Raw genomic sequence first — 27388 nt, 5'->3', positions numbered from 1 at the left:
CGTTCCCCGGAGCCGACAAGCCAAATTCTGCCACCTGATCGAACCGGGGTCGCCCGTGAGAGACGCGCCCGCCCCTCGCGCCCCCTCACGGATCACACCCCGCCGCGGCAGCAAGCGAGAGAGAAATGGACGAGGACGGGCGAACTGCGAGGGAACTGCGCCGTGGGAGGCGGGTCCTATCTCGCAGGCGCGCATCTCTCCGGGAGGGTGAAATACAGGCCTGAGAACGCCCGCGCTCGGCCACAGTGACGATTCGCAGGGCGAGTGAGCGTACATCCAGGGCGGGGTGTTACTTATTCCTTCTAAATCTGGAAGTGCCCCAGTGCGTCCTCGGGTCCCGATCTCAGCGGACAGCCCCGGGCAGATCGGCAGGCACCCAAACCACGCGCTGCACGCCCAGCGCCAGGTACCCCCACCTCCCTCCTGCTCCTCTCGGCCTCGGCCCCTGGCGCTCTGGGGTAACACAGGCCCCAGCTCCGCCACCATCACCACCGCCCCAGCATTCAACCCCTCTGGAAATAAGACCGAAGTCAAATGCATCTCTCACAAGCAGCGCCCCCGAAACCGAGACGGCCCAGTCCACAGTCATTTAGAAAAACCACCCCCCTCCGCCCCGTACCCCCACATACACACGAAAAACCAAACCAAAAACTCTGAGACTGAGAATCCCTTTTAAAGAAGAAAAAGTTATAAGTTCCATATACTCAAGAAAGGTCCATCATATATATATAGTCTTAAATCTGCATTTTAAGTCATTCACTATGTAGAACTCTCCCCGCCCCCTCCCCCGCTGAACTGGCGTTAATTTCTCTCACTCCCCCCCCCCTGCGCGATCTGTGCCTTCCTCTCACTCGGGAAGGGGTCAAAACTCGCAGCTTTTACACGCGAAGGAAACGAGAAAGGGTTCGAGAGACCAAGAGCCGCCCTTCTCTGAGCGCGGTGGGGCGGGGTCGCCGCGGCGCCGCGCGATGACGTCACGGCCCCTCGCCGTGCCCGTCCCCGCCCAGTGACGTCCCCGCCCCCCTTCCTCCTCCTCCTCCTCCTCCAAAGAGCCCGTCTCGCAACAACTGTTAAGCATTTTAACGGTACAGTGAGAAATGCAACATTACCTTATTTTAAAAAAAAATAATAAAACACATACAATCGAACAAAGTTAAGAAAACCAAGGAAATGATCAACGTAAACACACAGTAATATTATCATGTTCATATTTTTTTTTTTAAAGAAATGTTCCGTAACTCCCAGGTCTTTAAGGTTGTCGTGTTTGTCTGTCCAAACCGTTTTCTCCTAAAAAAAAAAAGCAAAAACAAAGTAATCGGACTCACACGAACGTCGTCTCTTCATCTCTCCCTGTCCCCATCGGTTCTCTTCCTATCCCCCACGCAAAAAAAAACAACAAACAAAACAGAAACAAAACGATGTCCCTTTCACGTCCTCCACACGCCTCGGATAAACTGGGCGAGCTTTCGGATATTTGCAGGTGAAGGTTACTTCACGTCTCTCTCTCTCTCTTTTAAATTGCAGATTTCATCGTGAATCAAGTATTATTAGACCTTGTTTTCGTGTTTAAAACGGTAATAACGATAATAAACCACACTAGCCAGAATACACCTCTCAGCCGATAGTTCGTCCCCCTTTTTTTAAAAAATATATTTCTATTTATAATTCGACGCCGCCGGGGGAGGAGGGAGCGCGAGTCGCGCGCTGTTGCCGTTGCTGCTGTCGCCCCGGGAGACGCGCGCGCGCGCGCGCCGGTGTTTTTGGCGCGCAGAGAGAGCCCGGGTGTCGGGAGGCTTCCGTTTCCGTTTCCTGTTTCCTGTTTCCCCGGCGTGTGTCGGCAGAGCGGCGGTTCGGCCGCCATCTTGAGTGCTTCCGAATCCCGCCTCTCTCGGGTCCGGCTTCACTCACGTGTTTGGCGGCCGGTTGACAGGTTTTGTTTTTCCGCGGGCGTTAAGATGGCGGTGCAAGTCCAATTGAAATTTCGTTGTTGTTTTTTTCCCCCCACCTTGGCTTTGCCGCTGGTTCATCTGAATTATTCTTCATTTTCCAAAACATTTTTTTTGTTTTGTCTGTGTTCGGATTAGGCCATTTCCGCAGCTCAGGGCAGCAGTTCAGCGTTAATGGGGAACAACAACAGCAGCAACAACAGCACAAGCACTTTGTCTTAACTTTCACACGCTGCGTCGCCCTAACTTTATCATTCTGCCCGGCCCACTACCTCCCCCCAGGAATATCAGTCTTCCACACAAGGAGGGAGATTTGTCTGTGGGGGCTCTGGATCGGGGTTCACAAGACAGCCCCCTTTGATAAATTTCTCTCTCTCTCCCTCCCCCTCCTTCGCCTCCCCTCCCCCACCCCACCCCCCCAAACGTTTGTGTCCATTTTCCAAACAAACGAACCCCAGAAAGAAATGACGATTAATCAGAATCATATTAATAACAAAGGCAGTCTGGCGCTCGGCCGCCCAAGTCTTTGAAATGAATTCTGCCTGTAAGCTGCTGTCTCCCTGACTGGATCCAGACCGACAGCATTCTTCTTTAAAAAGAAAAATAGATGTATTTATATATATTCGCTGTCCGTGGTTTTTTTTTTCCCGAACCTTCTTCGTCGACATGGTCCTCGGCGATTTCCGGCCTCTGTTCATCGTTTTTTTGCCCCGGTGCACAACGGGTTTCCCAGAGAAAGAGAGGAGGCCAGGGGAGAGCAGGGCCTCTCTTCCGAGCTCCCCAAAAACCCGAAACGAGGAGAGAAAGGTGGCGCGCTCGTCTTTGCGTCTGACCCTTTCCTTGTCCTGCTCTCGGACCGGTTACACCGCACTGGATAGTATACTGTGTCTGCGCTGTGCTGCGTGTGTCCGTACCTCACTTTGTGTGTACAGATCTGGACTGTGTGTATACAGCATTGTGTTATATGCATCCGTTCTGTAGTGTGTGCACGTGTAGTACACTTTTTCTGTCTACTCTATGTACAGAACTGTGTAATGTGTGTCTGTACTGAACTACGTGTACTGTGATCTGTACTGTGTCTATGCTGTACTGTGTATGTGTGTACTGTACTGTGTCCCTGCTGCACTGTGTGTGTGTGTACTGTGCTGTGTCTCTGCTGCACTGTGTGTGTGTGTGTGTACTGTACTGTGTCTCTGCTGCACTGTGTGTGTGTACGGTACTGTGTCTCTGCTGCACTGTGTGTATGTGTACTGTACTTTGTCCCTGCTGCACTGTGTGTGTGTGTACTGTACTGTGTCTCTGCTGCACTGTGTGTGTGTGTACTGTACTGTGTCTCTGCTGCACTGTGTGTGTGTGTACTGTACTGTGTCCCTGCTGCACTGTGTGTGTGTACTGCACTGTGTCTCTGCTGCACTGTGTGTGTGTGTACTGTACTGTGTCTCTGCTACACTGTGTGTGTGTGTACTGTACTGTGTCTCTGCTGCACTGTGTGTGTATGTGTACTGTACTGTGTCTCTGCTGCACTGTGTGTGTGTACTGCACTGTGTCTCTGCTGCACTGTGTGTGTATGTGTACTGTACTGTGTCTCTGCTGCACTGTGTGTGTGTGTACTGTACTGTGTCCCTGCTGCACTGTGTGTGTGTGTACTGTACTGTGTCTCTCCTGCACTGTGTGTGTGTGTACTGTACTGTGTCTCTGCTGCACTGTGTGTGTGTGTACTGTACTGTGTCCCTGCTGCACTGTGTGTGTGTGTACTGTACTGTGTCTCTGCTGCACTGTGTGTGTGTGTATTGCACTGTGTCTCTGCTGCACTGTGTATGAATGTACTCTACTCTCTGTGTCTGCATTGCTGGCTGTACTGCGTGTCTGTCTCTCTCAACAGAGATCCCACTGGATAAGGCTCAACGCTGGGTGACGGTAACAAACAGACAAGGGCCGTCATGGCCTGTACCCCCACCTCCGCCTCTCACCAGGTGAACCTCTAATAATGGCACGCACTCTTTCCCTGTTCGAGTGAATGATGGGGCGAATTTCGCTTTGGCACAAAGGCTTTCCCCGGTGTCCGTTCAGCGCAGGCGTCTGCACTGACCCTTCTTCCTCCCTCTCTCAGTGCGGTGTGGCCGAAGTGTGGTGTCCAGTCAGTACTCGTGTTTGATCTCGCGCCCGGCCGTCTCCTCCTGCCTCTCCTGCAAACCCGGAGCCACCTCGGGGGGTGCTGCAGCACACACAGGTCCGCCTGTCACTGCAGTCCACGCGTGTCCACGTTCCCCCCCATGTCTCTCTCTCTCTCTCTCGTCTCGCTCTTGGCCACCCCCACCAAAAAAAAAGCCAGGGTCCCAATCCGTAAGAGTCTCCCTCCCTGTTCTCTCCTCTCCCTCCTCCGTCTCTCTCTCTCTCTCTCTCTCTCTCTCTCTCCGTCTCAGATCTGCGTCTCCTGCACGTTCTCCTTCGAGCCGCTCTTGAAGAGCAGGGGCTCGATCTGCTGGCCCTGGCTCTGTCCCATCAGGGCCTTCAGGGAGCCGTGGAGGCCCAGGGGGGGCAGGGGCAGGGGCAGGGGCAGGGGCAGGGAGGAGGGGACGGAGACAGAGGAAGGGGCGGAGGAGGGGATGGAGGGGTTGTTGTTGTTGTTGGCCACGGCGGAGGACGAGAGGGCCGGGGCCAGGCCCGAGGAGCAGGAGAGGGAGTGGGAGGCGGGCTGTGCTTGGCCGACGCCGGAGGGGGCGGGGTTGTTGTTGTTGTTGAGCAGGCCCCCGCCGGGCCCCACCCCCAGGCCCATGACGCCCATGCCGCCGCCCCCGCCGCCGCCGCCGCCGCCCATGACGTTGTTGTTGAAGTGGTGCGCGGCCTTGAAGTAGTGGTTGAGGTGGTCCGTCCGGGTCAGGGACGGGACGGTGACGATTTCCGAGTGGTGCAGCCTCATCCCCCCGCCCCCCCCGCCCATCCCGCCGCCACCGCCCCCTCCTCCGCCGCCGCCCAGGGAGTGGAGAGTCGAGCCGCCCGCGATCCCGCTACCCCCTCCGACCCCCCCCTCCCGCCCCCCGCCTCCCGCGCCCGGCCCGATCTCGTCCTCCACGTTGATGATCTCGATGGCGCGGGCCGGCCCGTGGTGCTTGTGCAGCTGGTGCTGCTTCCTCAGCTTGTAGAAGACCACCAGCATGACGGCGGCCATGAAGGTGATGGCCACGAAGCAGCCGATGATGATCTTGGTGGTCTTCATGACGTCGTCCAGCCCCGACAGGTTCTCCGTCACGTCCGTGATGGGCACGGTGAAGGCCCGCTCCGGGGAGCGCGTGGAGGACGAGGAGGAGGAGGAGGAGGCGGAGACGGAGGAGGAAGGGGTGGCGAAGGTGGGGGCCATGCCCGCCCAGGAGGTGGGGGCCGGCTGCCCCACGTAGGTCTCGTTGATGTCCTGCCGGGCCGAGTTCTCCTCCTGCGCGCCGCTCTCCACGGTCTCCACCGTCACCGTGGTGAAGTAGCTGTAGTTGTTGGTGGAGTCGGCCGCCGAGACGTTGAGGACCGCGGTGGCCGTGGTGTTGCCGGCCGAGTTGGTCACCATGCAGGTGTACTGGCCCGTGTCCTGCACCGTCACGTTGGTGAAGTTGAGGGTGCCGTCGTGCAGCACGGAGATCCGCACCCGGTAGGAGCCGTGGGTCATCAGGGTGCCGTTGGGCGTCAGCCAGTTGACCGAGGTCATGGAGGTGCCCGTCCGGCACTTCAGCTCCGCCGCCATGCCCTCGGTGACGTTCAGGTCGGTGGGCGGCTCCACGATCACGGGGGCGTAGCAGGTGAAGTGGCTCTGGTCCAGCTCCCCGATGTAGCGCCCCTTCAGGACGGGGGGGGCGTGGCAGCGGGCGCAGCAGGTGGTGTTGCTGGGCACGGTCTCCTTCAGCCACCAGCTGAGCCACAGCACGTCGCAGTTGCACACCCAGGGGTTGTGGTTGAGGTGCACGCGCTCCAGCCGGTGCAGGGGGGTGAAGAGGTCGTGGGGCAGGGAGTGCAGGGAGTTGTGGGACAGGTTCAGCTCCTCCAGGTTCTTGAGGTCGTCGAAGGCGTTGCGCTCGATGACCGACACCTGCGCGTGCATGAGCCACAGCTTGCGCAGCGACACCAGGCCCTGGAACGAGCCGGGCCGGATGATCTCCAGCCGGTTGCCGGACAGCTCCAGCTCCTCCAGGCGGATCAGGGGCGTCAGGTTGGGGATGTCCTTCAGCCCGCACATCCCCAGGTTCAGGTAGCGCAGGTTGATGAGCCCCTCGAAGGCGGCCTCGGAGATGTAGTCCAGCTTCTTGAGCTCGCCCAGGTCCAGGCGCCGCAGGGACGGCACCCTGTGGAAGGCGTAGCCCGGCAGGGTCTCGATGGGGTTGTTGCGGAGCCAGAGCTCCCGGAGCTTGCTGAGGTACTCGAAGGCCTGGGAGGGGACCAGGGTGAGCCGGTTGTCGAAGAGCTCCAGGGTGTTGAGGTTGGGCAGGCCGTTGAAGGCCCCCACCTCGATCTGGCGGATGTGGTTCTTGGAGAGCTGCAGGATCTCCAGGTGACGGAGGTGCTTGAAGGTGTCGGACTTGATCACCTGAGAGGCAGGAGGGAGGGGAGAGAGGGAGGTTAAAAGGGCAGGACAGTATATACTGTGGACAGGTATAGCACACACCTGTGTGGGGTTCAAGTATCTGATCTTGACTGAGTGTATATACAGGGGACAGGTATAGCACACACCTGTGTGGAGTTCAAGTATCTGATCTTGACTGAGTGTATATACAGGGGACAGGTATAGCACACACCTGTGTGGGGTTCAAGTATCTGATCTTGACTGAGTGTATATACAGGGGACAGGTATAGCACACACCTGTGTGGAGTTCAAGTATCTGATCTTGACTGAGTGTATATACAGGGGACAGGTATAGCACACACCTGTGTGGGGTTCAAGTATCTGATCTTGACTGAGTGTATATACGGTGGACAGGTATAGCACACACCTGTGTGGGGTTCAAGTATCTGATCTTGACTGAGTGTATATACAGGGGACAGGTATAGCACACACCTGTGTGGAGTTCAAGTATCTGATCGTGACTGACAGTATATACAGGGGACAGGTATAGCACACACCTGTGTGGGGTTCAAGTATCTGATTTTGACTGAGTGTATATACAGGGGACAGGTATAGCACACACCTGTGTGGAGTTCAAGTATCTGATCTTGACTGAGTGTATATACAGGGGGCAGGTATAGCACACACCTGTGTGGGGTTCAAGTATCTGATCTTGACTGAGTGTATATACAGTAGACAAGTATAGCACACACCTGTGTGGACTTCAAGTATCTGATCTTGACTGAGTGTATATACAGTGGACAGGTATAGCACACACCTGTGTGGGGTTCAAGTATCTGATCTTGACTGAGTGTATATACAGGGGGCAGGTATAGCACACACCTGTATGGAGTTCTCCTGCAGGTTGAGGTATCTAGTGTTGACGGAGATGCTCTCTGGGACTTCCTCCAGGTTCCGCCTTGTGCAGATCACTCGACTGGCCTGATTGGAGCAGCTGCACAGGGCGGGGCAGGCGGTAGAAGCCCCACCCACTCCCCCACCCCCTCCCCCGCCTCTCCACGGCGACGGGGGAAGGAGCCACAGCAGCAGGACCAATAGGAGGCGGAGAGGGGAGGGGCTAGAAAGGCCGGTCACCGTGGCAACGCGCATGGCAACTGGGTCATGACCCTTCCACCCAATCTGGACAGTTTATGAATTGCTGAAGAGCTTTTAGATTGATATATATTTAAATTTCTGTTTTTTAAAAAAACTTTTTTTAAAAATATGTTTTTCCTCAGTAGACAGAGATGGTCCCAGCAGGAGCCTTGGAGCCTTGTTACTGAAAATAAAAAAGAAACAGAGAAGAAGCTTTAGGACATGAAGAGATTCATTAGGATACAGTGCAGCTGGTGTGAGACCATCAAGAGAGAATGGAGAAGAGAGAAAAACAACAGGAGAGAGAGACACAGAGAGACACACACAGGACAGGAGAGAGACACAGAGAGACACACAGAGAACAGGAGACGGGCACAGAGAGACACACAGAGGACAGGAGAGAGAGACACAGAGGACAGGAGAGAGACACAGGGGACAGGAGAGAGAGAGAGACACACAGGACAGGATAGAGGCAGAGAGAGCCACACAGAGGACAGGAGAGAGAGACAGAGAGAGAGACACACACAGGACAGGAGAGGGACACAGAGAGAGACACAAAGGACAGGAGGGGTACAGAGAGAGATGAGGGGTACAGAGAGAGACGAGAGGGTACAGAGAGAGAGGAGGGGATACCACAGAGCACAAGGCAGGTGGACACCCCAGTGCACATGGGGACACTGTCTCCCTCCAGTGAGATAACCCACCACTGACAGCACCCAGCTGAGCCCATGAATGAACAGAACCGGACACCTCCTTCTCTCGATCTCTGCTCCACAACTCCACCAACTTCTCCTGCCTCTATGAACCCTGCAGACGGGCCCTGTCCTGCATCTAATTACTGTAATATCCCCCTTCTCTGTGTCTGAGCCTCTATCTCTCTGATGTAGGTGTTGTTGACAAGGCAGCTGTTTGTAAGGATACTGAAACTGCTCATTATAGGTGAGAGAGAGATTACAGGCATTCTGCACAAACACTGTCACCACACATGAAGTCAGCAAAACACTACCCTCTCTTAATCTCTGGCTCTCTCCTCCTCTCCTCTTCCTGCTCTCTCCCTGTTCCTGCCTGGAATCGGCTTCCCTGCCTCCCTCTGTCTCTCGGCTCAGAGAGGAGGGTGTTGCCATGGTTATCTTTTCACAGAAATCTTTCCTGTTTTGCTCCAGCTGCATGCCTGCCTCCCTGTCTCCCAGCATACACAGCTCAGCACAGCTCAGCGGCTGAAACACACACTGACTGGGCACTCCAGTACATGAACACTGCACTGAGAGAGAGAGGGGTTAATACACACACTGACTGGGCACTCCAGTACATGAACACTGCACTGAGAGAGAGAGGGGTTCATACAGACACACTGACTGGGCACTCCAGTACATTAACACTGCACTGAGAGAGAGAGGGGTTCATACACACACACTGACTGGACACTCCAGTACATTAACACTGCACTGAGAGAGAGAGGGGTTCATACAGACACACTGACTGGACACTCCAGTACAGTAACATGGCACTGAGAGAGAGAGGGGTTAATACAGACACACTGACTGGACACTCCAGTACATTAACACTGCACTGAGAGAGAGAGGGGTTCATACAGACACACTGACTGGACACTCCAGTACATTAACACTGCACTGAGAGAGAGAGAGGGGTTCATACAGACACACTGACTGGACACTCCAGTACATTAACACTGCACTGAGAGAGAGAGGGGTTCATACAGACACACTGACTGGACACTCCAGTACATTAACACTGCACTGAGAGAGAGAGGGGTTAATACAGACACACTGACAGGACACTCCAGTACATGAACACTGCACTGAGAGAGAGAGGGGTTAATACAGACACACTGACTGGACACTCCAGTACATCAACACTGCACTGAGAGAGAGAGGGGTTCATACAGACACACTGACTGGACACTCCAGTACATTAACACTGCACTGAGAGAGAGAGGGGTTAATACAGACACACTGACAGGACACTCCAGTACATTAACACTGCACTGAGAGAGAGAGGGGTTAATACAGACACACTGACAAGACACTCCAGTACATTAACACTACACTGAGAGAGAGAGGCGCCACCGGGCATTCTGTTCCAGACACCCACCACTCTTCGGGTCAAGACTGTCAGCCCTTGAGAAGTCAGCGGGTCAGTCGATGCAGACATCTGGCCCAGAGGGCGGCCGCATTCTGACTGATCCTCCCCCCCCACCCCCTCCCCACCATCCTGATTCCAGGTTGGGGTCCATTTACACAGAGAGTGACCACCTCTGCGACCTTGTTTTTGAAAAAACACCGCCAATCAGGCCGACTGTGGGCGAGGCCCCACTGCCCCCTGCTGGTGGGAGGACTGCACGGCAGCCCGACACCCCTCCGCTCCGACACAACCCTCCCCTGCCCCCTGCAGCCCAGGTCGCTCCGGGCTCAACCGCCTCTCCTCCGCGGCGCGGGGCCGGAGCCGGGCCGCAGAGCCGAGCCCGGGGGGAACCCAACGATATGGCGACAGGATCCGCTGGGCCGCTGGCCTGCCAGTCTTCCCCGCGCAGGAGGAGTAGGCGGCAGCCTGGTAAATTTAGACTCTCGACAGGCTTCTGATCGCGTTCCAGACGTGGGAGCTGAACGCCCGAGCTGCAGGCGGCGGGGATCCGGGCCCGGCCTCCGGTTCCTGGGAAGCTCTGCTTCTGTTCCAGAGCTCCGTTCGCGCCCGAGGGGAGGGGTGCAGGAGCAGACGGGCGGGGGGGGGGGGGGTTCTTTACACAAAGAGCGGTGGTTGCTGTGAACCGCTCGTGTCGGGAGAGCTCGGGGGACTGGCAGGCCTGAAGGGACGCCTGGCAGCTCTCTGGCTCCGTGTCCCTGAACACACAGCTCCCAGTACCTCCGGTTCCAACCCGCAGCCAGGTCTGCTCGAATCATTCGAATAACACTTAGATATTGTTTTTCTGGACACCCCGCTCAGAGCTCTTTCCAGCTCCTGGGGATCCCCCTCCACCCCCACCTGGATGATGCTCCAGTCCTCTCTCACACACCAGCTCTCAGTGGGGAGGAGAGCAGAGGGATGGAGCCAGTTCAGAGAGGGGGGTTATTAGGAGGCCATGAGGGGTAAAGGCCAGGGGAGGGAGTTTGGCCAGGACACTGGGGTGACACCCCTACTCTTCTCGATAGGCACCCTGGGATTGTTAATGACCACAGAGAGTCAGGACCTCGTCTCATCTGTCCCCGTCACTATACTGGGGCATGAGGACCCACACAGACCGCAGGGTGAGCGCCCCCTGCTGGCCCCACTCACACCTCTCCCAGCAGCAGCCTCAGCTCTCCCAGCAGTCTGCCCTCCAGGTACTGGCCAGACTCACACCTGCTGGGCTCCAGTGGGGCTGTGAGCTGGGTGAGAGCGCCCCCTGCTGGCCCCACTAGCACCTCTCCCAGCAGCAGCCTCAGCTCTCCCAGCAGTCTGTGAGGTTTGCCAGCTGGGAGCTGCAGGGCGATCCAGCAGCTGGAAAGTGATCCAAAGATCTCGTTTCTTGAAATATCTGAAATACCCATAACCCCCGCAAGGCGAGTCTGCGGAACTGTTAAACGCGACAGTGAGGCCAGCAGGAGAAGACCAACACTATGACGACGAGCACCGTCTCTGTATCTCCACCCTGAAAGGTTTTCTTCAGCTGCCGGGCCCGTAGGATCCACCTCCCTGCAGGCGCAGAGCAGCAGGGCACGGGGCCTCGCTGCTGCAGGAGAGCAGCTGACCTCCGCCCCCTGGCGGCCAGCACAGGAACTGCACCCAGCCAGGCACGGCCAGCCAGCTCGGCGGACAGGGGGGCTCTCCTGCACAGCTCTCCTGCCCTGCTGCTGCCCCAGCTCGCACACGCAACACGAGCTGCGACAAATACACAGGAATACACAACATCGTAGTCTGCCTACAGGTAAAGCACAGACTTTCAGACTGGACCAGCAATCGACTGTAGGGGTACAGACTGACCCAGACTGGACCGGTGATCTCTGGACTGTAGGGGTTACAGACTGACCCAGACTGGACCGGTGATCTCTGGACTGTAGGGGTACAGTGTGACCCAGACTGGACCGGCGATCTCTGGACTGTAGGGGTACAGTGTGACCCAGACTGGACCGGTGATCTCTGGACTGTAGGGGTACAGTGTGACCCAGACTGGACCGGCGATCTCTGGACTGTAGGGGTACAGTGTGACCCAGACTGGACCGGTGATCTCTGGACTGTAGGGGTACAGTGTGACCCAGACTGGACTGTAGGGGTACAGTGTGACCCAGACTGGACCGGCGATCTCTGGACTGTAGGGGTACAGACTGACCCAGACTGGACCAGCGATCTCTGGACTGTAGGGGTACAGTGTGACCCAGACTGGACTGTAGGGGTACAGTGTGACCCAGACTGGACCGTGATCTCTGGACTGTAGGGGTACAGTGTGTCCCAGACTGGACTGTAGGGGTACAGTGTGACCCAGACTGGACCGGTGATCTCTGGACTGTAGGGGTACAGTGTGACCCAGACTTGACCAGTGATCTCTGGACTGTAGGGGTACAGACTGACCCAGACTGGACCAGTGAGCTCTGGACTGTGGGGGTACAGACTGACCCAGACTGGACCAGTGATCTCTGGACTGTAGGGGTACAGTGTGACCCAGACTGGACCATTAATCTCTGGACTGTAGGGGTACAGTGTGACCCAGACTGGACCAGCGATCTCTGGACTGTAGGGGTACAGACTGACCCAGACTGGACCAGCAATCTCTGGACTGTAGGGGTACAGACTGACCCAGACTGGACCAGCGATCTCTGGACTGTAGGGGTACAGTGTGACCCAGACTGGACCACTGATCTCTGGACAGTAGGGGTACAGTGTGACCCAGACTGGACCAGTGATCTCTGGACTGTAGGGGTACAGTGTGACCCAGACTGGACCAGCGATCTCTGGACTGTAGGGGTACAGTGTGACCCTGACTGGACCAGCGATCTCTGGACTGTAGGGGTACAGACTGACCCAGACTGGACCAGCGATCTCTGGACTGTAGGGGTACAGTGTGACCCAGACTGGACCAGCGATCTCTGGACTGTAGGGGTACAGACTGACCCAGACTGGACCAGCGATCTCTGGACTGTAGGGGTACAGTGTGACCCAGACTGGACCAGCGATCCCTGGACTGTAGGGGTACAGTGTGACCCAGACTGGACCAGCGATCTCTGGACTGTAGGGGTACAGTGTGACCCAGACTGGACCAGTGATCCCTGGACTGTAGGGGTACAGTGTGACCCAGACTGGACCAGCGATCTCTGGACTGTAGGGGTACAGACTGACCCAGACTGGACCAGTGAGCTCTGGACTGTAGGGGTACAGTGTGAACCAGACTGGACCAGCGATCTCTGGACTGTAGGGGTACAGACTGACCCAGACTGGACCAGCGATCTCTGGACTGTAGGGGTACAGACTGACCCAGACTGGACCAGCGATCTCTGGACTGTAGGGGTACAGTGTGACCCAGACTGGACCGGTGATCTCTGGACTGTAGGGGTACAGTGTGACCCAGACTGGACCGGCGATCTCTGGACTGTAGGGGTACAGACTGACCCAGACTGGACCGGCGATCTCTGGACTGTAGGGGTACAGTGTGACCCAGACTGGACCAGCGATCTCTGGACTGTGGGGGTACAGACTGACCCAGACTGGACCAGTGAGCTCTGGGCTGTAGGGGTACAGTGTGACCCAGACTGGACCAGTGAGCTCTGGACTGTGGGGGTACAGACTGACCCAGACTGGACCAGTGATCTCTGGACTGTGGGGGTACAGTGTGACCCAGACTGGACCAGCGATCCCTGGACTGTAGGGGTACAGTGTGACCCAGACTGGACCAGTGAGCTCTGGGCTGTAGGGGTACAGTGTGACCCAGACTGGACCAGTGAGCTCTGGACTGTGGGGGTACAGACTGACCCAGACTGGACCAGCGATCTCTGGACTGTAGGGGTACAGACTGACCCAGACTGGACCAGCGATCTCTGGACTGTAGGGGTACAGACTGACCCAGACTGGACCAGCAATCTCTGGACTGTAGGGGTACAGTGTGACCCAGACTGGACCAGTGAGCTCTGGACTGTAGGGATACAGTGTGACCCAGACTGGACCAGCGATCACTGGACTGTAGGGGTACAGTGTGACCCAGACTGGACTAGTGATCTCTGGACTGTAGGGGTACAGTGTGACCCAGACTGGACTATAGGGGTACAGTGTGACCCAAACTGGACCAGTGAGCTCTGGACTGCAGGATTTACATGTCAAGGTTCACTCCTAGTCCTCTCTCTCCAAGAGCAGCAGTATCTTTTTTGTTAGCATGGTGGCCAGAGTCGTGCACAGTGACCTTGCTCAAGCGACTGCTCTTTGGTATTTGTCAAACAAGCAAGAGAATCCGTTAGCGGACAGCGATCAGCACTGGCAGTTCAGGGCCCAGCTGCAAAACAAACCTTCGATCACGCTACATCGCCCCTCACCTGAGCCCCCAAACACCCAACTGGCAAGACACCCCACCAGCCTCCTTGTTACTCCTCACTATCTACCCACAGCCCACTGGAGCCCAGCAGGGGGAGCCTGGCCAGTACCTGGAGGGGAGACTCCTGCTGGAAGAGGTGCTGGTCGGGCCAGAGTGACTTGCGATCCCACCCCTGCACCCAGGTGGACCCAGGTAGAGAAAATGAGTGACAGTAAGAAGCACAATAATTGGGTTTTAATATCCTGTACAGGCAGAGGGGTGTTGAGGAAGGCCGGCAGCAGTATGAGGGGGGGGGGTGTGTGTCACCCCCTCCGCCTCTGTGGAGCAGGTGCCAGCTGCTGGATCACTCTGCAGCTCAGTGCGCTCACTGTCCCATCGCCAGCGGCCCAACAGGGTCCCCCGAGTCCCCACAGGTCCGAGCAGGTCAGCAAGAGCTGTCCCGGAGGTCGCGGCCCTTCTCCAGGTACTGCCTGAGCCAGCGGGATCCGCAGAAGAACCCGATCTCGATCACACCACTCCAGAACCTCCGTCTGATGTCTTACTGATCCTGAGGAGGATCTCGATCAGACCACTCCAGAACCCCAGTCTGATGTCTGATTGATCCTGAACAGCGTCTACATCACACCACTCCAGAACCCCAGTCTGATGTCTGACTGATCCTGAACAGCATCTACATCACACCACTCCAGAACCCCTGTCTGATGTCTGACTGATCCTGAAGAGGGTCTCGATCAGATCACTCCAGAACCCCAGTCTGATGTTTTACTGATCTTAAAGAGTATCTACATCACACCACTCCAGAACCCCAGTCTGATGTCTGACTGATCCTGAGGAGGATCTACATCACACCACTCCAGAACCCCAGACTAATGTCTTACTGATCCTGAAGAGGATCTACATCACACCACTCCAGAACCCCAGTCTGATGTCTGACTGATCCTGAAGAGTATCTACATCACACCACTCCAGAACCCCAGTCTAAGGTCTGATTGATCCTGAAGAGGATCTCAATCACACCACTCCAGAACCCCAGACTAATGTCTTACTGATCCTGAAGAGTATCTACATCACACCACTCCAGAACCCCAGTCTGATGTCTTACTGATCCTGAAGAGGGTCTCGTTCACACCACTCCAGAACCCCAGTGTGATGTTTTACTGATCCTGAAGAGTATCTACATCACACCACTCCAGAACCCCAGTCTGATGTCTGACTGATCCTGAAGAGGGTCTAGATCACACCACTCCAGGACCTCAGTCTGATGTCTGACTGATCCTGAACAGTATCTACATCACACCACTCCAGAACCCCAGTCTGATGTCTTACTGATCCTGAACAGCATCTACATCACACCACTCCAGAACCCCAGTCCAGTGTCTTACCGGTCCTGAAGAGGATTTTGGGTCGGAGCAAGTTAGCTTCAAAGGCGGCCAGATAGCAGGCCCGTGCCTTTCTGGGTTTGCTGTGTGCCAGAATCTGTTCGAGCAGAGACGGCCTTGTGACGGGCAGCAGTGGGAGCGCCGGTCCCGATATCATCCGCTCCGGATAGCCGCGTCGGCTGCGGGACTGCTACGAGTGATGCCGACCCCTCCGCGCGCGACAGCGGTGCCGGCTCACTCCGCAGAGAGGACTCCTGGCGCGACTCGGCCGACGTCAACGGCCCACGATTCCGGTTTCGCCCCTTCGCCCCCGAGGGCCTGATGGGACGCTTCCCGGAGACGGGCGCTCGCTCCGTACCCTGCGGCCGCCAGAGCACCTCGCACGGGCCCCCCCCGACCGCAGCGAGGAGCGGGGCCGCGATACTGGGGGCCACGCCCCCTGGCTGAGGGGGAGCCCCTCTGCGATGAGCTGGAGGGGCGGGAGCAGACGGGGGGGGGGGCGCGAGGGGTGCGAGTCAGCAAGAGGGGGGTGAATGGTCTGGGGAACACTCCCGAAAACTGGGCGCGGAAAAACGGGCGTGCTTGACAGCACCTGCTAACCGGAAACGGGGGGTGGGGGCAGGAAACAGGATGTCGGAAGGGGCGTGCCGAGGAATGACAAAGACCCTACGCGACCCTACGGGGCAACACGGAGGCCGGCCCGGGCTCGGGGGGCCGGACGACGGCAGGGCAGGAACCTGTGCCCCTCGGGCCCGCGGACAGGAGCGACCCCGGACCCCCAGTGCTGAGCCGGGAGCAGAGCAGAACCAGCTCCTCCCTCTCGGGGTGTGTAACACTGCCCGTGCCAAGGACTGCTGGTCTTCACCTGCTCGTCTGTGGACAGCATGGAGCACTGATCCACTCGTTGGACACTCAATCTGTTAATACCTGTGCGCACTTTTGCACATACTGGATTGTTTTACAGTGACTATGAGCAGATTTTGCACACACCCAGCTCTATTGCTCTATTTAAGCCAGCAGCCATATCACCCTGCAACTCACAACTGGCAGCCCCACTGAAGCTAAGCAGGTGTGAGCCTGGTCAGTACCTGGATGGGAGACCTCCTGGGAAAAACTAAGGTTGCTGCTGGAAGAGGTGTTAGTGGGGCCAGCAGGGGGCGCTCACCCTGCGGTCTGTGTGGGTCCTCATGCCCCAGTATAGTGATGGGGACACTATACTGTAAACAGGTGCCGTCTTTCGGATGAGACGTAAAACCGAGGTCCTGACTCTCTGTGGTCATTAAAAATCCCAGGGCGTTTCTCGAAAAGAGTAGGGGTGTAACCCCGGTGTCCTGGCCAAATTTCCCATTGGCCCTTACCAATCATGGCCTCCTAATAATCCCCCTCTATGAATTGGCTTCATTACTCTGCTCTCCTCCCCACTGAGAGCTGGGGTGTGGGGAGTGTACTGGTGCACTATGGCTGCCGTCACATCATCCAGGTGGGGCTGCACACTGGTGGGGGTGGAGGGGATCCCCATGACCTGTAAAGCACTTTGAGTGGAGTGTCCAGAAAAGCGCTATATAAGTGTAAGCAATTATTATTATTATTATTATTGATTTCATTTCGGATTGCTGTACTTGTTTTAATTTTCCGTATTTTCCTGCTGCCTGTTTTTATCTGGTCTTGGGCTGGGCTGCGCTCACACCTCGGTAAAGTCTCGTCTGTCTCTCTCCAGCCAGACACTGTACCCCTACAGTCCAGAGCTCACTGGTCCAGTCTGGGTCACACTGTACCCCTACAGTCCAGAGATCGCTGGTCCAGTCTGGGTCACACTGTACCCCCACAGTCCAGAGATCGCTGGTCCAGTCTGGGTCACACTGTACCCCTACAGTTCAGAGATCGCTGGTCCAGTCTGGGTCACACTGTACCCCTACAGTCCAGGGATCGCTGGTCCAGTCTGGGTCACACTGTACCCCTACAGTCCAGAGATCGCTGGTCCAGTCTGGGTCACACTGTACCCCTACAGTCCAGAGATCGCTGGTCCAGTCTGGGTCACACTGTACCCCCACAGTCCAGAGCTCACTGGTCCAGTCTGGGTCACACTGTACCCCTACAGTCCAGAGATCGCCGGTCCAGTCTGGGTCACACTGTACCCCTACAGTCCAGAGCTCACTGGTCCAGTCTGGGTCACACTGTACCCCTACAGTCCAGAGATCACCGGTCCAGTCTGGGTCACACTGTACCCCTACAGTTCAGAGATCACCGGTCCAGTCCGGGTCACACTGTACCCCTACAGTCCAGAGATCACCGGTCCAGTCTGGGTCAGTCTGTACCCCTACAGTCCAGAGATCGCTGGTCCAGTCTGGGTCACACTGTACCCCTACAGACCAGAGCTCACTGGTCCAGTCTGGGTCAGTCTGTACCCCTACAGTCCAGAGATCACTGGTCCAGTCTGGGTCAGTCTGTACCCCTACAGTCCAGAGATCGCCGGTGCAGTCTGGGTCACACTGTAACCCCTACAGTCCAGAGATCACTGGTCCAGTCTGGGTCAGTCTGTACCCCTACAGTCCAGAGATCACTGGTCCAGTCTGGGTCACACTGTACCCCTACAGACCAGAGCTCACTGGTCCAGTCTGGGTCAGTCTGTACCCCTACAGTCCAGAGATCACTGGTCCAGTCTGGGTCAGTCTGTACCCCTACAGTCCAGAGATCATGGTCCAGTCTGGGTCACACTGTAACCCCTACAGTCCAGAGATCACTGGTCCAGTCTGGGTCACACTGTACCCCTACAGTCCAGGGATCGCTGGTCCAGTCTGGGTCACACTGTACCCCCACAGTCCAGAGATCACTGGTCCAGTCTGGGTCAGTCTGTACCCCTACAGTCCAGAGATCACTGGTCCAGTCTGGGTCACACTGTACCCCTACAGTCCAGATCGCTGGTCCAGTCTGGGTCAGTCTGTACCCCTACAGTCCAGAGATCACTGGTCCAGTCTGGGTCACACTGTACCCCTACAGTCCAGAGATCGCCGGTCCAGTCTGGGTCACACTGTACCCCTACAGTCCAGAGATCACCGGTCCGGTCTGGGTCACACTGTACCCCTACAGTCCAGAGATCACTGGTCCAGTCTGGGTCACACTGTACCCCTACAGACCAGAGCTCACTGGTCCAGTCTGGGTCAGTCTGTACCCCCACAGTCCAGAGACCACCGGTCCAGTCTGGGTCACACTGTATCCCTACAGTCCAGAGATCGCTGGTCCAGTCTGGGTCACACTGTACCCCTACAGTCCAGATCGCTGGTCCAGTCTGGGTCACACTGTACCCCTACAGTCCAGAGATCGCCGGTCCAGTCTGGGTCACACTGTACCCCTACAGTCCAGAGATCACTGGTCCAGTCTGGGTCACACTGTACCCCTACAGTCCAGAGATCACTGGTCCAGTCTGGGTCAGTCTGTACCCCTACAGTCCAGAGATCACTGGTCCAGTCTGGGTCACACTGTACCCCCACAGTCCAGAGACCACCGGTCCAGTCTGGGTCACACTGTACCCCCACAGTCCAGAGATCACTGGTCCAGTCTGGGTCACACTGTAACCCCACAGTCCAGAGATCGCCGGTCCAGTCTGGGTCAGTCTGTACCCCTACAGTCCAGAGATCGCCGGTCCAGTCTGGGTCACACTGTACCCCTACAGACCAGAGATCACTGGTCCAGTCTGGGTCACACTGTACCCCTACAGTCCAGAGATCGCCGGTCCAGTCTGGGTCACACTGTACCCCTACAGTCCAGAGATCGCTGGTCCAGTCTGGGAAAGACGTGGAGAATCACTGGGCACTGGGCACAGGACAAAGCTGCAGCTCGCACCAGGTGTGCAGGGCGTGACAGGCAGGAAACGGGACGCCCCAGTAAAGCTCTGCCACTCAAATCTCGCCCCCCTCGCCGCCTCCATCGTTGGGGGGGGGGGGCGGTCGCGCGGGTGGCTCGGGGCTGGCCAGCCCAGAACCGGGCGCCGGAGGGGATCCCCGTATCGGAAGAGCAGCCTTCGGGAGCGGCCAATCAGGCTCTGGGTTTCCAGGGCGTGGCCGGGCGCGCAGCGCGGAGCTGCCCGTCTCACGCCTCGGCCTCCCGGGTTCGCGGGTCCGCGGGCCGGGGGGGAGTTCGTGGAGAACTCTTGTTCTGTGTCCCGGGAGGACAGGTCCCGTTCTCCTCCGCACACAGAGGGGGGCGCCGCCCGAGAAACATCCCTCGCGGTCAGCGTCCACAACGTCCGAACTCCGGCCACCACACGGGGTGAGAGGTCAGAGCCTCCTCTCGCCCACTCCTGCACACCTACGTATCCAGGAATCGCACCCGGGACTCTCCTGTCACGATTATAGTCCCCCCTCCTTAAGGGTGCTCCAGCCCTTTCACTTAAGACTTTATTCTGTGCACCTGATCCCTTTTCCCAGCCCACCTTAAAAGCCAGGCGCTGACGCTCATCCGGGCTCTGCATCTGATTTCCGTGCCGTGCGAGTCCGGGACCAGGAAGCGCCTGGTCCCGTTAAGGTTTTAATCTCGGTTCCCGTTCCTGTTCTGTGTCCGCCGGTTCCGACCCGGCCTTCGTGTTTTAATTCCGTGTTTTGATGGATCTCCTGGTTTTGGACTTACCCTTGTGTTTTGGATACTCTAAGGATTACTCTTTTGGATTGTTCGCCTCGGCCACACCTCCCCCGTGCACCAGCGCACCTTGGACACGCCCCCCTGTCTTCAGCCCCGTATTCCTGCATGACGTTTCCCCAGTGTTCCCCCACTTCTTCGGATTGTGTTGTCCGCATAGGGTCCGGAAAGAACTGTTCGTTACATCTCCTTTGTGTATCTCTCTCGCATCCCCCTACAACCCCTGCAGCGGCACCCTGGCTCATTCCTCACAATACTGTGGGGGGCGGGGGGGTTAGGCTGCAAGGCCCCCCGATAGAAGAGTCACACCAAATAATTGATACATTTCTCATCTCTCGATCGCACTCGTGAGGGTGCAACCCAACTGCTGGATGAGGCATTGGTTTGGAAATTCTAGTTCAGTGGGCAGACTGTCCCCTACTGGTGCACCAACACCACTTAGGACAGCAACCTGGTTTCCTCTGGTGGTCCACCTTCCTGGTGCTGACCGGACCCAGCCCTGCTGAGCTCCTGAGACCAGGTGAGGTCAGGCTACAGACAGGAAATGCTCCATACCTGCCTAAGATACTCTGCCAGATCTTTGACTTCAACGCCACTGACTTAGCAATATGATAGAAATCGTCTCATACCTGCCTTTGAGAATCTGTAGCAACGTTCACAGACAAACCAGACCTTCCCAGAATTAGCTTCTAGATTATCATGACAAAATATCTCACACCTTGTAGACAATACTACCGTAGTATCAAAGTTTATGAAAAATACAGTAAAACAGATAACTCTTATTGGAGACACTATACACACACCTGTACAGACTCTTACTGGAGACACTGTACACACACCTGTACAGACTCTTACTGGAGACACTGTACAGACACACACCTGTACAGACTCTTACTGGAGACACTGTACAGACACACACACCTGTACAGACTCTTACTGGAGACACTGTACAGACACACACCTGTACAGACTCTTACTGGAGACACTGTACAGACACACACACCTGTACAGACTCTTACTGGAGACACTGTATAGACACACACACCTGTACAGACTCTTAATGGAGACACTGTACAGACACACACCTGTACAGACTCTTATTGGAGACACTGTATAGACACACACCTGTAACGACTCTTACTGGAGACACTGTACAGACACACACACCTGTACAGACTCTTACTGGAGACACTGTATAGACACACACACCTGTACAGACTCTTACTGGAGACACTGTATAGACACACACCTGTACAGACTCTTACTGGAGACACTGTATAGACACACACCTGTACAGACTCTTACTGGAGACACTGTACAGACACACACCTGTACAGACTCTTACTGGAGACACTGTATAGACACACACACCTGTACAGACTCTTACTGGAGACACTGTACAGACACACACCTGTACAGACTCTTACTGGAGACACTGTACAGACACACACCTGTACAGACTCTTACTGGAGACACTGTACAGACACACACATGTACAGACTCTTACTGGAGACACTGTATAGACACACACACCTGTACAGACTCTTACTGGAGACACTGTATAGACACACACACCTGTACAGACTCTTACTGGAGACACTGTACAGACACACACCTGTACAGACTCTTACTGGAGACACTGTACAGACACACACACCTGTACAGACTCTTACTGGAGACACTGTACAGACACACACCTGTACAGACTCTTACTAGAGACACTGTACAGACACACACACCTGTACAGACTCTTACTGGAGACACTGTACAGACACACACACCTGTACAGACTCTTACTGGAGACACTGTATAGACACACACCTGTACAGACTCTTACTGGAGACACTGTATAGACACACACCTGTACAGACTCTTACTGGAGACACTGTATAGACACACACCTGTACAGACTCTTACTGGAGACACTGTACAGACACACACCTGTACAGACTCTTACTGGAGACACTGTATAGACACACACACCTGTACAGACTCTTACTGGAGACACTGTATAGACACACACCTGTACAGACTCTTACTGGAGACACTGTATAGACACACACACCTGTACAGACTCTTACTGGAGACACTGTATAGACACACACCTGTACAGACTCTTACTGGAGACACTGTATAGACACACACCTGTACAGACTCTTACTGGAGACACTGTATAGACACACACACCTGTACAGACTCTTACTGGAGACACTGTACAGACACACACCTGTACAGACTCTTACTGGAGACACTGTACAGCCACACACCTGTACAGACTCTTACTGGAGACACTGTATAGACACACACACCTGTACAGACTCTTACTGGAGACACTGTACAGACACACACCTGTACAGACTCTTACTGGAGACACTGTATAGACACACACCTGTACAGACTCTTACTGGAGACACTGTATAGACACACACACCTGTACAGACTCTTACTGGAGACACTGTATAGACACACACCTGTACAGGCTCTTACTGGAGACACTGTACAGACACACACCTGTACAGACTCTTACTGGAGACACTGTACAGACACACACACCTGTACAGACTCTTACTGGAGACACTGTATAGACACACACCTGTACAGGCTCTTACTGGAGACACTGTATAGACACACACACCTGTACAGACTCTTATTGGAGATAATTATCTATCTGACACTGACAAAATGTATTGAATGACTCAATCTCTTCAACATTTTTCTAGGTACCAGTAAGCAAGCAGAACTGTGTGTTACTGTCACACACTCCCTGGAAACTCCACTGTCCCAGTGGTCAGAATTCTCTATCCAACTCCTGCCACACAACTGGAATATTCTCCCAACTGAAAGGTGAAAGGCAGGACCACACTCCCAAAACTCACTGCCCACCCTCCACACCCACAGAGCCACTGTCAGGCGAGACCACCCAGAGAGAGGAGAGTTAGGCGAGCAGTGTGTCAGTCAGTATCTTATTCACTGTGTCAGTGTGCCAGTCAGTCAGTGTCTCAGTCAGTATCTTATTCACTGTGTCAGTGTGTCAGTCAGTCAGTGTCTCAGTCAGTATCTTATTCACTGTGTCAGTGTGTCAGTCAGTCAGTGTGTCAGTCAGTATCGTATTCACTGTGTCAGACAGTGTGTCAGTCAGTCAGTGTGTCAGTCAGTATCTTATTCACTGTGTCAGTGTGTCAGTCAGTCAGTGTGTCAGTCAGTATCTTATTCACTCTGTCAGTCAGTGTGTCAGTCAGTCAGTGTGTCGGTCAGTATCGTATTCACTGCGTCAGTCAGTCAGTGTGTCAGTCAGTATCGTATTCACTGTGTCAGTCAGTCAGTATCATATTCACTGTGTCAGTCAGTGTGTCAGTCAGTCAGAGTGTTAGTCAGTGTGTCAGACATGCAGTCAGGGTATCAATCAGTATCTTACTGTGTCTTTCAGTCAGATTGTCAGTCGCTCAGTGTGTCGGTCAGACTGTGACGATTCAGTCCAGGCGGTGTGCGAACTGTTCAGTGTGTCAGTCAGAGTGTGTCACACAGTCCATGTGTCAATCAGTGCGTCATCAGCCAGTCAGCCAGTGTGTCAATCCGTCAGTGTGTGACTCTCTCAGCGTGTCACTTAGTGTGTCATCAGCCAGTCAGACAGTGTGTCAGCCCCGTCAGCATTATTGATCAGTGTATCGGGTGCCGCTGGGCAGCGCTGGCGGTCTGTATTATCAATCAGTTGCATTGATCGGTGCCGGCGGTCAATGATCAGCGTTATTGATAATGCGATCGCAGACGTGGCGGAGGAAAACCCTCTCGGCGGCACTCCGCGGGACGAGACGACGCATCGCCCCTCCGTCTCCCGAGCAATGTCCCCCTCAGAGCGTCTGCTCCCATCCCCCCACCTTCTCCCTCTCTCCTCTCTCCTCTCTCTCCCTCCCTCCTTTCTCTCCCACGCTCTGAAATGGAAGCTGAGGCCGGTTGCCGTGGTAACCACGCACTCACCATTTTGAGTCGCTCCGGCTCGGCTGCGGCGGCGGCCCTCCGAGGCCCGCAGAGCCCCGCTCGACACCTCCCCGAGTTCGGCTGGTCCATAACCCGACACCGCGGTCCAGGGGTCGAGGAGGAGGCCTGCCCACTGTCGGAACCCGTGGCCCGTTCAGAGAAAAGCCCCCGCCCGCCACAGAGACACACACACACACACACAGACACAGAGAAAGATGAACGTCAATTCGAGCAAATTAAATCTAAAACAATTCAAGCTAAATCTCACTGAGACATCGATATTGATATTGACAAAAACCCCTCGGCCAGAGTACTGTAAAAAAAAAAACAACCAAAATTGTAAATATTTAAACTTCGAGCCCTCCCACTCGGGGTTTTACTGATTAAACCGACGATCCGGGTCCCGGCCGGCTCGTTCGCCTCGAAGGGATGTGTTCAAACCCCAATAATTCAGTCTATTTTTGTTCAGATGATTATTTTGAGGTTTACCGACGTGGGCTGGTCAAAAGATTTAAAAAAAAATCTGAAGCGAGATTCGGTCACGTCGACTGCGAAACACACAACACGACATTTCACCCTTTAACCTGGTACAACTGACAAGTTAATTTTCGTGTGGATACCTTAACCTTGAGAGCCAGTTTGAAATAATATACTATTTGTTAAAGGAATCAGAAAAATGCCCCCAAACTAGAAGTTAGTACATGAAAATGATCTGGATCGCACCTGTCACCATGAAAGCGATACCAATACAGAAATAACAAACGACCTCTTATGATTTAAGGTTGTCAGAGTCCCCGGAACCTAAATATGGCCCTTATGCGTGTGTTTAACCCTCTCGGAGAATGAACGGAGCATTTTTTTAAAAAGAAAATCTACAAAGTTTACTTCTCTAGCGAGGCCACAAGTAGATCCGAGACGTATCAAATTGATTTTTTGGTGTAAAAGTCGGTTTGGGGGATTCATGAGCTAACAAGCCCAGCTGTTCGTCTGAAAAGCTTTTTTTTTTCCTGCTTGCCTGGCGTGTGAAGAAATTCCACGGGTGGGATTTTCTAACGAAGGTAGACGATCAAATGCACAGTATTAACCGTCAGTTAGCGGAAGGACTAGTCTAGTCACGGTAACACACCGGCCGTAATACCCATCGGAGGGAGTTTCAATGAACATCCACGTTTCTCATCCCCCAGATCAATGCTTTCATTGTCTACACGACGGCTCGCCGTGGGAACTGTGCTGCTCCACGAAGAGACATTATTACTTCACCTGTGACAAAACCTTTTTTTTTTTGCTTTAAAGGAAAGACACGTGTTGTGAGAATGTACCTGCAGCAACCACGCGTTTTGGGATTGTAGGTTAACGCGGGCCGTCGCCGGGCTGGAAGAAAACGGAAAAACGCAATTTTCTTCCTTGATTTTTTTTTAAATAGTTGTGCGCCCACCCCCTATTTGTAACACATTTGTGGGAGCTGGACTATAGCTCAACGGATGATTAAAAAAAAAACAAAACGTTGCAGTTTTTCCTCAGGTTGAAGTCACGGTTGACAAATCCGCCAATTTCACGATTTCCTGTCTGTGTGCGTCTCCCCCTCTCTGTTTTGGCCTTAATTAAAACGAGTCGGGATTGGGTTAACTAATTTGGGAGGCGGTGGGGGTGTTGGGGTGGTGGAGGAGGAGGATGATGGCGGCGGGGGGTAACCCTCCCCCCCCCCCCCGTTTCCCTGCGGCTCTCCCCAGGCACCCCAAAATTGAGCCGGGTGGCTTCGAGCAGTTGGTGTAGGCCGCACTCCCCGGCTCGTCGGTCTCTTCCTTCAATAGACGTGTGTGTGTGTGTGGGGGGGTAGAGACAGCGAGAGAGGAGACTCCGTTTGTCAGCCCGGGCCTCGATCTTAATAAGGACAACAACTACGACGACAATAATCATATTCATCTAAAAAAAAAAAACCACCTGGATGCGCAAAAACGAGAATCTGCACCGGTTTGGGGGATCAGCTCGTCTTCCTTCGTACACAATTCCCCGCCTCCCCCTCCCCAACACCACCCCAGAAAACTCAAAACACCATCTCAAGGAACATGCTCTGTCGTCTAAGCTGTAAAAAGAATAATATTGATGATGATAATAATAGGCGTTATCTCAAGCTTAAATTCCCCCGGAGACACCTCCATACGACACACGACAACGACACAGCGCTTCTGATACATTAGAATACATCGCGCTGACACTGTAACTGTAGCTGCCGCGTCCAGAGCCCAGCCAAGCCAACAGCAGCAGAAAGGCAACGGGTTAGAAAAATCATCATACCTGACCGCACGCACACACACACACACACTGTATACACACACATATATCTGTACACACATATTGGGGGGTGGCAGAGAGGACAACCGTATCGCCAGCTCTCTGCGAAAATAAAAAAATCAATGTAATTCAACGGAAGACGTTAATTAGTCATTATCAGCCGTGCTGGTGCCTTCCCCGTAGCCTGCTCGCCCACGTCAAAACCGGGGTTAATAGACGGAGGTGTTCCGTGTTGGGGGGTGATATTTATTTAATTTATTTTGGGTCTAGAAACGGTTTCTCTCTCTCTCACTCACTCACTCACACACACACACACAACCCCGCCGGTCTGCCGCATAAATTCGACTCCACCGTCTTTTCGCGTCGGCTGACACCTCGTGTCCGATGTTCGTTCCTTTATTTTTCATTTCATTTTCTTTCGTTTTTTTGGGGGGGTGGGGGTGGGTTTCAATCAATCAGTTTCAATCAACCACCCCCCCCCTTTTTTTTTCTCTTAAAAGGTAAAAAAAAAACAAACAACCTTCACGCCTTTACTGCCGACGACGGGGAAACGGGATTTTATTCTGGCGGGCTCGGCTCGGTTCGGTTCGGCGAACGGCTCGGATACGTACATCACCTCCCGGAGCTGCCCCGCGCGTCCGGAACGCCAGAGCCGCGATCTGCACAATTTCACACCGGGCGCCGCGCGGCGCGCACACACGCACACAGACACACACACACAGACACACACACACTCCCGCTCAGGGACAAACCTTGAAGATGCTGCGGCGATGGGTTCAGCCAGCCCGGCTCTGCGCCCATGCAGGCGACACCGCTGGATCTGCAGCCCCGGACGGGTCACGGCGCGCACGCATCGCCGCCCGCCTATTCCTCCTGTCGCGGCAGTAAGCAGCAAAAACGTATATTCGATGTCGGCTCCTCTTCTGCCTCCCTCCCTCTCTCTCTCTCTCGCTTCCTCTCCCTCTCTCTCTCTCCC

At 54.9% G+C, this 27388-nt stretch overlaps 2 protein-coding genes across 6 annotated transcripts in view; both read right to left on the bottom strand.

Moving 5' to 3' along the window:
- LOC102697659 (testicular acid phosphatase homolog) overlaps positions 1-1413 on the bottom strand; it is a 31010-nt gene extending 29597 nt beyond the window's left edge. For 3 of the 4 annotated variants that reach the window (XM_069191901.1, XM_069191903.1, XM_069191904.1), the window contains exon 1: positions 1326-1410. In XM_069191901.1, the coding sequence (XP_069048002.1) occupies positions 1326-1344 (19 nt within the window). In that variant the 5' untranslated portion in view covers positions 1345-1410. Of the gene's footprint in view, positions 1-1325 lie in introns of all 4 variants that reach the window. The other variant, XM_069191902.1, reaches the window with a different exon arrangement.
- Positions 36-27388, bottom strand: lrrc4ba (leucine rich repeat containing 4Ba). Of its 2 annotated transcripts, none has more exons than XM_015339753.2 (4): positions 27165-27388; positions 24121-24253; positions 7372-7807; positions 36-6513 (listed from the first exon to the last, which is right to left on the bottom strand). In XM_015339753.2, exons 3-4 carry the CDS (start codon positions 7636-7638, stop codon positions 4366-4368), a joined length of 2415 nt encoding a protein of 804 aa, XP_015195239.2. In that variant the 5' UTR covers positions 7639-7807; positions 24121-24253; positions 27165-27388; the 3' UTR covers positions 36-4365. The 2 variants fall into 2 exon arrangements, with proteins under 2 accessions (XP_015195239.2, XP_069047884.1); XM_069191783.1 differs by lacking the exon at positions 27165-27388 and adding an exon at positions 27024-27152.

Source organism: Lepisosteus oculatus, chromosome 7 (genome assembly GCF_040954835.1).
Source record: "Lepisosteus oculatus isolate fLepOcu1 chromosome 7, fLepOcu1.hap2, whole genome shotgun sequence".
NCBI lineage: Eukaryota > Metazoa > Chordata > Actinopteri > Semionotiformes > Lepisosteidae > Lepisosteus > Lepisosteus oculatus.
This window is presented reverse-complemented; position numbering and strand designations above follow the sequence as displayed.

Excerpts from the sequence above, each read along its gene's own strand:
- lrrc4ba (XM_015339753.2), bottom strand. The coding sequence starts at position 7,638 with ATGCGCGTTGCCACGGTGACCGGCCTTTCTAGCCCCTCCCCTCTCCGC. Across the intron at positions 6,514-7,371 it reads TGCAGGAGAACTCCATACAG|GTGATCAAGTCCGACACCTT; the intron begins GTGTGTGCTATA and ends CCTGCCTCTCAG.